The sequence below is a fragment of the Morone saxatilis genome, unplaced genomic scaffold, assembly GCF_004916995.1.
Source record: "Morone saxatilis isolate NCDOM2014 unplaced genomic scaffold, NCSU_SB_2.0 Contig20, whole genome shotgun sequence".
NCBI classification, from domain to species: domain Eukaryota; kingdom Metazoa; phylum Chordata; class Actinopteri; family Moronidae; genus Morone; species Morone saxatilis.
This window is the reverse complement of record NW_023339763.1, coordinates 13,889,005-13,902,356: the sequence shown is the minus strand read 5'-3', so window position 1 is coordinate 13,902,356 and position 13,352 is coordinate 13,889,005. Positions and strand designations below refer to the sequence as shown.

At 37.0% G+C, this 13,352-nt stretch overlaps 1 protein-coding gene across 1 annotated transcript in view; it reads left to right on the top strand.

Moving 5' to 3' along the window:
• LOC118331373 (transcriptional coactivator YAP1-like) overlaps window positions 1-10,477 on the top strand; it is a gene marked incomplete in the record, with an annotated part of 12,983 nt that extends 2,506 nt beyond the window's left edge. The window contains 7 exon segments of the mRNA XM_035666253.1: window positions 2,830-3,029; window positions 3,869-4,023; window positions 5,802-5,903; window positions 6,134-6,240; window positions 6,418-6,536; window positions 7,059-7,159; window positions 7,972-10,477. Of these exon segments, the coding sequence (XP_035522146.1) occupies window positions 2,830-3,029; window positions 3,869-4,023; window positions 5,802-5,903; window positions 6,134-6,240; window positions 6,418-6,536; window positions 7,059-7,159; window positions 7,972-8,153 (966 nt within the window).
• Window positions 10,478-13,352: the final 2,875 nt, after the last annotated feature.

Genomic DNA, 13,352 nt, shown 5'->3' with positions numbered 1-13,352 from the left:
CAGAGTAAACAAACAGAGTAAACAGGTATGTGTGTGTGTGTGTGTACAGGAACAGGAAGTAGAAACGCGCTCTATCCGAGTGTCTCCGTCTATAAATCTGAAACCTCAGGTGAGTTCCTCCAGACCTCCTTATTTCCTTCTTCTCTTCCTTTTTTTAATTGTCCTCCTTCTGCTCTTCCTCTGTGGTGTCTGACAGCAGCAGCTCTCAGTCTGATATTAAATCTGTTTCTGTTCATTCAGGTTTGAGGCTGCAGCTCCCTCTAGTGGCCACTGCAGAGACTACAACACAAACAGACTCAAATAGGATTTATATAATAATAATAATAATAATCACAGTAATAATAATAATAATAGATGAATCAGGTAATCTTGCACTAGCTGTTGTGAGTAATAAGGTAAAAGTGCAGTTAATACCCTTCACATATCTGGGACAGGCCTCTATATGGGACAGGTCTGTCATTTCTTTAACACAAAACTCTTGCTCAGCAAAAATGGGAAATACTCTCAAACAATTTATTCAAAATAATATGAATATTACCCCAATTTTTAGGTTATGGAATAACAAATCAATTGTGAATCATTTATTTGGTTGAATTGTTGAGAATCTAACTATGTCCAATTTATATTTGTATGTACGATCTGAGCAGCTGTAGGGTGACCTGGGGGGTTTTAAGAGGTTTTATATGTCCAAAGAATTTCTATAAAAGAGAGACCAGGTGTCCTAATTGAGACCTGCATTTATTTGTCAAAAAGTGTGGCCACACAAGGCTACTAAACAGGGACCTGCTTCTAAACTGGGACCCGGCTTTTAATTGGAATGTTACCGTATGCAGATATACATATATGGAAAGATATTTCTCATTAATAGCTTGTCCACATAAAAGTATTGGAAACATTCAGTCCAATGAAGTCCTCAAACAACAACAGTTTTGACTGTTGATGAATTTGTAGGTTTTCTTACTCCATTAATTATTTGTACGGTCTATAAAATGTCAGAAAAGGCCAAAGTGAGATCTTCAAATGTCTTGTTTTATTCCAGCAACAGTCCAAAAGCCAAAGATGTTCAGTTTACTATCTATTTGCTATTCACTAAGTATGACAATGAATAATGCTTGAATAATGACTTAAACAATTATATATTTATAAAATTATTGTTTAGGTTATTTAGAGTCAGACAGTTTCTGTTTCCAGCTTCTTGAATGTGAGGATTTGCTGCTTTGTTGACTGAATGTCTTTCATCGGGTTTCGACTGTTGGTTGAACAAAACAAGCATTTGGAAGATGTCGCCTTGGGGAGATTGTGGTGGGCATTTATTACTGATACTTTACTGACTAAACAACCAATTAGTGAACAATATAATATCCACAAAGGTAGTATTTATGGCAGGGCTGCTTTACTGGAAGTTTTTACATTTCTCTGGTCAATCTGGTCCCTTTTATCTAACTCTGGTTCTATCAATTATATTTATTTGTAGAGACTAAAAAAGATGTTGTAGATGTTCTAATGAGGGTCTACTTTCGACTATTCTGATACAGTTTTCCTGTATCAGGTATGTTGTTTTGTATTTCCAAGACCTACCTTCTTGCTGCAGTAAACATTTAATTGTGTTATTTATGGTTCAGACAGCAGCTATCCAATATGCCCAATATTAAGTTGAGAGCTCTATTATAAAACCTGTAGTCATCCGGCCTCTGGTGTAGTGATAAAAATGGGAAATGGAAAATTCATGGGAGATTTGCTTGTAACACAGTAAAAAAACAAAAAAAAAGACATTCATTTTCAGATTTACAAAAATGGCTCTTACTACAGACTTACTGTATTTTAAGGTGTTTCTGATATTTTGTCCAACTCCTGTCTGCATTTAACCCTACTGAGTTCCCACACTTTAGAGATCATGAATTAGCCTACAATTGGATCTCACTAGATGCAGTTAAGGGTCACATTTTAGCCTTTATCTTCTTGAGTTTCACAGATACTAACTGGCTGTTACAGTCAAAGAAGGCTTTCCGATCACTTAACTTTAATGTGAAATGTTGTTAATTTATTTCATGACCAACAAACATACCTTGAATTTTATCTCTTAGATTTGTAGATGTGGCTCGAACATTATTAACAGGGTTTCGTACAAAGTCCAGAAACTTTGGAAAATGCTTATTCTGGTGTTTCAGCTACACAATCAATTTTCAATTTAATTCAATTTAATTTGCATAGCGCCAATTCATAACAGAAGTTATCTAAATAGAGCAGTTCTAGACCGAACTCCTTATAATCATCAATCATCTAAACTTCTGGAAAATTAGCGAGCATTTAATACCCATCATCAAACATACAATCAAATTCATTAATATGAGTAGCTGGTAAAATAAACAAACATGACAATATACATTGATTGCTGTGGTTATAAAAGTAATTCTGTAAACTTTATTTTTTGCAATTGCATTTATAATAACAATTTTAGATATGATGATAAAGGCTTTGAGAGTCTGGAAATGTTTAGGTTTAGGTACTTTTAAGTGTTTGAATTTTACTCTTAAAAAACTGTATAAATCCTGATTATAATTCCAGAAACTTGTTGAACTCAATCAACACAAAAGCAACTTTCAGATAATCTTGCCAGCAATATTAAACCTCCAGCAGCACCTCAGGAGGAGGAATAAAACCACTGGTTAAAGTAAAGCAACCAGTTTCATTGTTCTTCCTCCAAGCCTTTGTTTTTTTTTTTTTTTACTTTGGTTTCATCCAAACTCTTTCTTCCTGCTGGTTTATGTTTCTGATTGCTGTTTTGTGGACTCGTCACGGCAGTTTTTAACCCTGCTCGTTTCTCGTCAGGCCAGTTCGGATGGAGGTGTGTGCGGCTCCCTCACTCCTCATCACGTCCGCGCCCATTCCTCCCCTGCCTCCCTCCCAGTTAACTCTCTCTCCACTCAAGCAGCCGATGTAGCAGCAACAGCGATCATACCTGACGACGTGCCACTCCCCCATGGTTGGGAAATGGCCAAAACGCCTACCGGCCAACGTTACTTCCTCAAGTAAGGTCTAACTTCTGTTTATCAGTGTGTTTAATCTGTTGCTCTGCAGGTTACTTGAAAGGTTACAGATCCAGAGAGTCAATCCCACCTTGCTCTAACGTCTACATTTCTATATTGGCACTGATCCTATTTACAGCTGCAACTAATGATTATTTTTATTTTATTTTATTTTATATCTAAAAAATATCAGAAAATAGTGAAAAAAAAAACACTCCTCAAATCCCCCGAAGTTGAAGCTGATGTCTGATAAATCAAAAAAGGTTCAATTAACAATCATATGAAACAGAGAAAAGCACACATTTAAGCACATTTTCTGCTTGATAAATTACTTTTTATTATTCAAATGATCAGAATGGTTGTCGAAGAATTGTATCTAGATCATCGAACCGATTAATCAACCAACAGTAACTGTTTTGAATGCAACAGGTGTAGTTATTTACTTTCCTTTTTTATTTCAGTTAAAGAAAAATAGTACACGGTGCATCCTTCTTGAATATTTTGCTACAGATAATTAAAAGTAAAGGGAAACAGTGAACAGAGACAAGTAGCAGTGCAGATAAAACCAGGAGTCAACCTAATCAGTTCCATGTAAACAGAAAATGTTCCAACTAGTTTTGCAACCAGTGTGGTTTCAGCCAGTTTCCTTCATGAGAGCACATGGCCTGACAGCCACTGGAGCACAAACAGTGATGATTGTATGTGAGACCGTAGATGTACGTGCGCATCTGGTAGTACAGGTAAAGCAGGTCCGAGGCAAAACGTGCCTGACACTTCTCATCTATCAGGTTGCAAGCGGTGTAACAGATACAGATATGTTTAGACTTGTTGTGTGTTTGCAGTCACGTGGATAAGACAACTACTTGGCACGACCCCCGACTTTCACAGCTTCAGTCGGCTGCAGCTCAGCATCCTATCTCTGGCACTCCGGTCCACGCCCACTCTCTCAGCAACCCAGCACCCACTACGCAACCACAAAACATCAATCCAGAGACAGGTATCACTCTCACACCCCCACCCCCCTCCCACCTCACAATCCAGTTTCTTACAGACCTGATTTTCATAGTTCTACTCCATCGGCAACGGGTCAGGTTTTTTTGCTGGGTGTGATTTCTTCGGGATTCCCTTTTGGTCTTTACATCCATGGCTCTGGTGACTTTGGTGGGAATTATCACATTCATAGATTAAAGCCTAGGCTGAACTTCAGTGACTATGTCTATGATGGAAACGGCTACAAAAAGAGAGATGGGACTCTCAAGATTGATGTATTAGTGAGAGCGTCCCACAAACTGAGAGAAATCTTAATTCTCAGATAAACAAAACAAATGTGTTTTTTCTTATTTAGATGCACGTTTTATAGCTAGTTGGACCATTGTTGTCTTTGCATAAATTCCACTCATGTCAAAATTTTGAAGGGTCGGTTCATCCAAATTACAAAAAAATCCTTTTTTTTACCTAAACTCTGTTGTGTTTTTTTGGGGGGGAGGGGGTATTTTTGCTTTTATGGGATGGATACAATAGAAAGCTGACAAAAAGTGTGAAGAGACAGAGATAAGGGAAGATCTCCAGCTGGACTTGGTCAGCACCTTACAGGGGAGGTTTTCCAAGTCTGTCTAAAAACAATATTCAGGTGCCTGTATAAACATACAAACAGGTTTCGCTTGATGTAATTATTTCTCCTGTTCATGCTGGACATACTAAATTGTTTATAATGATATGAACTCAGACCTCTGAAGCCTCAGACAAACTTTTGAAAAGGACTGTGGCTTTTGTCTCCCATCACTTGCATCATATCAGGAAGGGATCTTGTTAAGTCCAATATGAACAGGAAGGATGATTACAACAAATATTGTTTTCAAATGTGACCTGATTATTGTTTTAAGACAGGCTTGAAAAATGGTGAAGCTAACCTTTAAACCCCTGGGCCTCAAGAGTACCCCTGTTCACCCTCAATATACAGTCTGGATAATGAAAGTTGTGGCTCATGGTATTCAGAAGTAAAATAACAATTAAACACCATTAAAGCAGCTATAATCAGTGTCTTTATGTTAATGAGTAACATGACTACTTATACTTACTGATGAAGCCACAGAAAGTCTCTGTGCAGAAACAGAGCTAAAAGAGAGTTAATATTGGACTTACGTTCACCAGGGCACAGAAACAACTGTTTGCTAACAGGTTCACTATAACAGCTTAAGTTGTTTTGTTTTTCCAGTTTGTTTCTGCTGCCCTCAAGTGGCCAAAACATCAATGAATGCAGGATTAATGATAATTAAGTGAAGTGTTTTTCCAGAAATAGTACCAGTTACTCCAGATAATCCACAGACCTGCTGTGAACAGTTTTCATTTAAACTACTTTCTACTGTAGAAACAGTCCCTCAATGTGTTATGTGGATTACTGATAATAATAGGGACAGTGTTTCTGTAAAGAGATGTTGCTGTTGAATGTAATTATATTGTAATTTGGCTGAACAGACCCTTTTTAAGAATAAAACAATTTGCAATCTCTCTTTTTTCCACAAAGGGCACTGTTGGCAGTATTAGACACTTGTCTCATTTACTGTAGTGTTTTACACTATCCCACCACCCTTCAATTAAGGCAAGAACATACTATACTGTAGCTATTTACCCACTAACCTTCACTTCTATTAATAAAATCTCTACAAACTAGAAGCTACACAGACACTAAAGAACGTGGGCCAGATTCTACTTTTTACTCTCCATGCACTCCATCCACCATTTGCCTTCTCACTGTGTACTTTCACTGCTGTTCAGGTCCACTGCCTGAAGGCTGGGAGCAGGCTGTGACTGCAGATGGAGAGGTGTACTACATCGATCACATAAATAAGACCACCGCATGGGTCGACCCGCGTCTAGGTAGCACACTATCAAATTTGTGTCTCCTGAATTGACATCTTGTTTGTCAATGACAAACATTTTGTTCCAATGTCCACCATCACAAGTTGCTGTCTGGCAACGAAAATAAGAAAGATCGCAAAGTTTTGAAATGTTTTCCTCATGTTTTTCATTGCTGAAATATTTGACCTCCATGGGACTATTTACTTAATAGTCAAAAAAGTTCTCTTCCTTTGAATCTTATGTTGCAGCCCAGAAGATGAACCCCGGCATCCTTGGATTGGCACTGCAGCAAAGGCAGGAAAAGGAAAGGCTCAGATGCAAACAACAAGGCCTTCCTCAGCAAATCACACCACAGGTCAGAGATCAAATAAAATTATACTTGGATGAACACACATTTAAGTTATTTCTTGTAATATCTAGTTTTACGGTATATTCAGTTCAGATTTAACGGAAATTAAATAGTTTTTTCATGTGAACAGAGTTTGAGTTTTACATGACATTTCACAAACAGGTGTGTGTGTGTGTGTTGTAGGAGGCAGGAGGTAGGAACCAGATGCCCGGTGGGATGGACCATGACAGGAACGCACAGACGCTTGTCCCGTCTCTGGATGTCAGGATCAGAGGTTCAAACCATGAACCCACACTTAATGGGTGAGTTCTTGTTTAATATTATTGTCATGTGCTGTAGATCTCCTTTTAGTTATGGTCATAAAGGGACAAAAGTGGAAAAAGTATTTATAACCTCCACATAGCAGTAACACAGTGTAGAAATAATCAATTAAAAGCTAGTTTTCTTGAGTATTAGCTGTAAAAGTAATCTAAGGAATGCCCTTTTCTGAATGTAACCAAATGATTACATTTCTTTTGCTGCCACTACCATAAAGTGGAGATAAACAGAATTCCATTTGTGCTTAAAGCATTCAAAATGATATTTGAAAGACTCAACAGCAGCAAAATCTAGAAAAGATGTCCCAGTTACTCTGAACAATCTCACTGCCAGCAGTTTTTATTAAGAATATTTCTCTGACAGAAGCTAGTAAACTATATTGTTCCAGGAAGAATGATTGTCTATGTGATTTCCATGAATTGTTCTGTCATTTCAATGATTATGCAGCATTTTTACTATAACAGATGATGTCGGTGTGTGTTTTTTGTGTGTGTGTTATTGTGCAGCGCTCACTCTCGCAACGAGAGCACCGACAGTGGTCTGAGCGTCAGCAGCTTACCCCGCTCATCGGACCACATGTTGAGCTCTGTGGATCATATGGACACTGGTAATACTCACGTGCACACACGAGCACACAACAAAGTCAGAAAGATAACCCAGAGGTTTCCACAGTGGAAAGGCAGCTTTTCACTTTGTTTTTGAAAATCATCCAAACTCCATAATAAATATGTGTATTTTTAAGTAACGATGAACACAGTGTCCAGATGTGCTAGTGTTGATCTAAACATACTCTGCAGCCAAAGGGAAGCAGTTTATTTTGGGAGTAAATATGTAATAAATTTGGCCACAATGACGTGGTATTGTCTTATTTAGTTGTAATATCTTCCTCTCAAACTATGGTACGTGTACCATCGGTGGTACGGGAGCTACCTCTAGTGGTAACAGAGGAATCTCTGAAATATTTAAAACATATTTAAAACATATAATGCTATCAAAATACTTCAACATTTTGAATTAAAATACTTAAATATGAGATCACTCAAATGTTTATTCCTAATATTAATAGGAATACACCTGTCTCCTCCTCTGTCCTTAGTTGAATACAGTTGGCCTACGTTACAAGACAAGAAATAATAATTTATGTAAATTTATTTTGGAATCGACAAAAAATATTGTGAAAAGCACCCCTCCGAACATTTATTTTTAGGCTATTATACAGAAGTGGTCGATGGAAAACATGAATTTGAAATGCATTTTATTCATTTAAATACACACTTCCTGGGGAAAAAACATTTATACATCATACTGGTCGAAGTGCAGCTGTATTAAAAGACACAATGTAAAAAATGTTTATGCAAATTCAAAAATTTCTTTTAGCTGACTGTTGATATTTAAATTCTGCTTTTGTGACTTCTTCAGGCGACTCTGGCGAGACCTCCTCGATGACCTTACAGGAGTCGATGCCTGTGCTCCCGATGTCTGAGGGCGAGGAGCTAATGCCCTGCATCCCCGAGGGTCTCAGTTCAGACCTTCTGATGGACATGGAGACCGTTCTCTCTGGGTCGCACATGGACAGAGACAGCCTGCTCACCTGGCTATAGACACACCCGGCCACCGCCCCCCAAATGTGGTTTGACGTCAAATCTTCATAACGTGACTGAGAAATCTGGAGAATCGAAAGTGGTACAGAACAACATTGCTGAGAGAATATGCTACTGTTGTGTGATGGATACCTAACACTACTCGCACCCTGAGGAATGAAAAAAAAACCCTGACTCTCACAGAGGGTGGTAGGCTGCTGGTATTCTCCTCTTTTTTGGGCCTGGTTTTACAGAGATGCATGACGGAGCATCTATATTTTAGAGACACTCCTTTCTTTTTAGTCATCGGCCTCAGATGATGCTCCCCCCACGTCTCTGGTAAAGTGCGTCACAGCTAATTTTAGAGTAAAGATTTATTTTATTAGCCCCACTTGGGTAACACTGATTGCAGCAGACTTTTTTTTAAAAACACAGTGTAAAGTCATGAAGTTTGCATGTAGCAAAAGAAGACTATAACACAAAAGATCTCTCTAAAGTAGAGTTGTTCCGAAACTGATACCAGTATTGTAAATTGCTGCGGTACTGCCTAAAATGTGGTATTAGGTATCAGCGAGTACAACTGTCCAATAGCATGTAATGTATTAGCCCCAAAAGGGGACTCTGCTGGGAAGTAGCAGGGTACTGTTCGTATTTTCAAGTCATGTCGCCCTATTTTGACTCTGACAAAGTGAGGCAGGCCAAACAATGACAGCAATCATACAGGCTTAGTAGTGAACGCTTGTTAAAAAAGAAGATATATATTTCTTTTGAACGCAGATACAAAAAGTTCAGGCATCAGAATCGGTATCGTGAAGGAAAAATTTGTATGGGAACATCTCTACTGTAAAGATATTTAACAGTAACTGAAAACATCATATCCACTTGTAGTGCATGTAGTGCTACTGCCTCTAAGCAGCCTGTAATTTGTCAGTTTAATGCTCAGTCATACAAAATATGTTCTTAAGAAGCGTCAGGACTGAGAGCATGAGATGAATTAAAGAATTTACCTGGATTAACACTACATTGGTTCCATAAAACCAAAAATCTGCTCAAAAAAGGCTTGTTAAAGCTCGTGCTACCAATGCTACGCAGACATCAGGGGCGGGACGCACCCCTTGTGGTGAGCTAGTAGCGGATGAAGAACACTAACAAGAGTCCCATTTAACTTTAGAAACAGTCAGTCAAAATGCTTACAAGCCAAAAAACAGTATTAAAATCCCTCTGTGTGGAAGACTGTAGGGCTGCTCAAGACCAAGATTGTAATATCTTTAAGGTGTTTTTTAAATTAAGTTAAGGAGGATAAACTTAGGTCACAGTGAAGACCTCATTCCTAACAAATCAAAGCCTGTTAAAAGCCGCCAGAAATAAAGGCTACAGGCTAGTGCCACTATGTAGAGGAGTCTTAACTTTGGGCACTAAAAATACAGTAAAGTGTGTTTTTAGGAGCACTGGACACGTGTTCAGTATAATGCAATCCAACACAATACAAGGTTTCCCCCTGCAGATTGTGATCCTGAAACTGTTAATAGATGGCAGCCTAAACTATAACCACAGTAGACTTATGGCCTTTGCTGTGTGAAATAGCATATAAAAGTGTGTTAATTGTTACATTAGTTCAACTTCGCTTTATAACACTCCAGGAAACCATGCACCGGCCTTGCTACACTTTACCTTACTAATATTCAGGTTTTGTTAGTATTGTGTTTGAGTTTTTGTCGTATTGGATTGCATTTTATTGTGAAGTGTTCCAGACATTTTGTCCACTCCAGCATTGAATATAAGCTTCACAAAGGTAGTATTTATTCGAGATTTGTTTTATTGGATTACATTATATTGTACAGTTGTAGTGTTAAGAAATGGTGCCACATAATTGTCATCACAACCTGTACATGTTCTCTCCTTAGTGTGCAGCAGAGATTTAAGCACTTTCTACTAATCAGTGCTGATACAGCTCTCAGCGGCTCTGAAACATAAACATAAAAAATATTCAATTTATCAGCCAGCAACTTTCAGAGGCTGTTAAGCTGTTTTATTCCCTTTTCTCATTTTTCCCACTATTGGCTCGATACATTCCTCACAGTTTCCTTTTTTCACATTTATTCATTCAGTGGCATCATAAATGTTCCTCCCACAGAAAGATATACAACCAGTAACCGTCTCAGCCAAGTTTTCGCTCCTTAACTACAAATCATCTACACTTGATACTTTTGCTGACCATTTTTGAATGCATGCAGTACAGACTTAGCCATTCAGATGCACTTTTCTCACTATTTCAGGCATCCATTGTTTTCAGTTAATTTCCAAAATCGATGAGCAGACTCTTGAAACTTGCTTGAATGATGTCATCGCTGTCTGTGAACAGTCCTTGCATTATCGTGGCGTAATAATGCTATTTAAGTGCGGATTAAGTTAAAGAGCCTACGCTGCATTAACAAACACAGTGATAATGTAACACCAAGAGAAATATAAAGGACCATATAGCAATATGACATCTTTTCAGAATATTCTCTTGTGAATACAACATTAATTTAATGTGTGAATGTGTAAAAGGCTTGAATATCCATTTTTTAATACAATACAGCTAATTCTGTATTTTTTAACCTAATTCAAAACACAGTAAACCCCTTCCATCTCTTAAAGGTCCAGTGTGTAACATAATTAGGAGGCTCTATTGGCAAAAATGGAATATAACATGCGTATTTGTTTTCATTTGTGTATAATCACCTGAAAATGAGAGGTTCTTATCTACAGAGGGAGCGGGTCCTCTTCCACGGAGGCCGCCATGTTTTTCTACAGTAGCCCAGGACGGACAAACCAAACACTGGCTCTAGAAAGGGGCCTTTTGTTTCGCTGTCACCGTAGTTTCTCCTTATTGATCTCACTGCTAGATGCCACTAAATCCTACACACTGGTCCTTTAATATTTATGAATAGCTCCTGTCAAAGTCAAGACTATGGTGATCGATTGCACAACAGAAGCAAGTTTCAAGATCCTGCTAACAGATTCTCATATTGTATGTCATAGATGCCTGGAGCAGTTGAAAACACATTCAAACCTCTACAACTTATAACAGTGATATAAGAATGTATGTGAGTTGTTGTAAATAGACTAAAACATGCAAAATCACTGGCATAATCCTTTAAACACACAATCCTGGTCAGTGCCACTAAGATATTAGTTTGCTACCACTCTGTAGAGTTCTCATTTCCTCTGTCTGCGGCTCCAGTTTTCCACTCTTAAAGAGTTGCATACTAGTAACATACTAATTGCAGATGCTGTGTTCTTGGTGTATTTTGTTCTAACTGCTATCTGGTGCTCTAATACAGAAAGGCAATCATCAGTATGGGGAGCTCTTTAATTCTTCTTGTTTAGTTATACTATATAATAAGTATATAATCTGTTTTTTATCCGCTGGGTTGTTTCTGCAGTGTGTTTATATTTTATCTGAATTTGAAGCTGTTCATTTTTTTTTTTTTGTGAGAGCATTTCTTTCTAACAAGCTTCCTTTTTTATATAAACAGGATATAGAGGTAAAGACTTCACTCACAAAATCCCTGAATAAAAAGAGCCAAGTCACCTAATCTTTTCTAAATTAAAGTACCATGGGCCTGGAGCGACTTACTGTTCATACACATAATGCAACACACTACCTAGCCTATTATTTATCTTAGCATGCATGACACTTGCTATGTATGTTACATATAATGATGTTTATTATCCTATTTACAGAGAGTTTTGGAGGCAATCAAACTTGTTTTGTACCTTTTTATGCATGTGCTTTATATAAATATATTTCTTCTTATTCTCACTGTAATCATTTTAAAGGAGTTTCTGTTTAATAAACTTTTAAATACACCTGGCAAGTAATAGTTTCAATTAGGTGATGTGTCTTATGTGGCTCCTCCTTGGTATTGTTGTAAAACCACACCCCAGGGGTTTTATTGGATGACTGGTTTCAATTGTGTTCGTATTTATATTTGTACAATATGTTCTTTTAACTTCGCTGGCGTCTGTTTGGTATGGCAGGGAGTGGCAGTGAGCTTAACTGAGTGCAGATTGAGTGTTCAACTTTTACAGCTTGCTGCAAACCTGTCATACTGTGAATGTATGAAATACAAACATTATAGCATCCAATTGGGAGGTAACAATAAACTCAACTCACGATTCAGTACAATTCAATTCATGATACTGGGTTCAACGTAGGATTTTCTCACAATATGTTTTTCACAAAATGAGATTGAAGTTTCTTAAAACAAAAATGTACTAAATATATTTTCTATTGTATTTTCTTTTTAATTTAAGGGATCCGTTTTTTATTTCTGAGGTAGAGCATAAAAAACCCAATGCATAATTCCTTTTCTTTATGAAAGTGAAACCGGTGTCTTTGTGCCTTGATACAGCTACTGACGAGAGTGATGTAAGTCAAAGGTAGATAGTGCCTTCAGAGTATCACAATTCTCTCTCGATTTGAATCTTCACATATTTGTATCGTGATTTAACTGTACCGTGATATATTTTTACATTACTGGCATCCAACCACAATGTCATCAAAAATCTTTTGAAAACCCCAATATGAAAAACACTTCTTTGGAAATACCAAAGAATACCAAATCAAACCAATCAATCAGTTTATTTCACCAGGATTGTCCACTCAGTGTCACTATTGTTTTCCAGAAAGTCCTGGATTTAGTACATATATTATTATATATATATATTATATTGATCAATATATATATATATAATATGATATATATATATTTATATATGATAATATATTGATATATATATATATATTTGATAAATATATATATATATGATAATATATATAAAATATATATAAATCATATATAATATAAAAAAATATATTATATTATATATATATATATATTCTAATTACACAATTAAAAGCTTGAAGACTGTTCCCTTGTAGACCTGTTCTTGAACGCAACACTTAAGGTTGTAGGGATTTCCAGAAGATGTGGATCTTATAACAATAAAATCTTTATTTATCTTAATTAACTAAACTAAAAGATCAGTGTGTAAGCAGTCAATAATGGAAAATTAAATTAATTAAGATCCTAAAGCGTGTTTTTTTTTAAGCTGTACACTAAATTATATGACTGTACTGTCATGAAACTACTGATGAACCACATTAATACCAGTTATGAAAATAAGAAAAATGCCCCTGAAGGGACCCAGGCACTGTGCACGTGTTTTGAA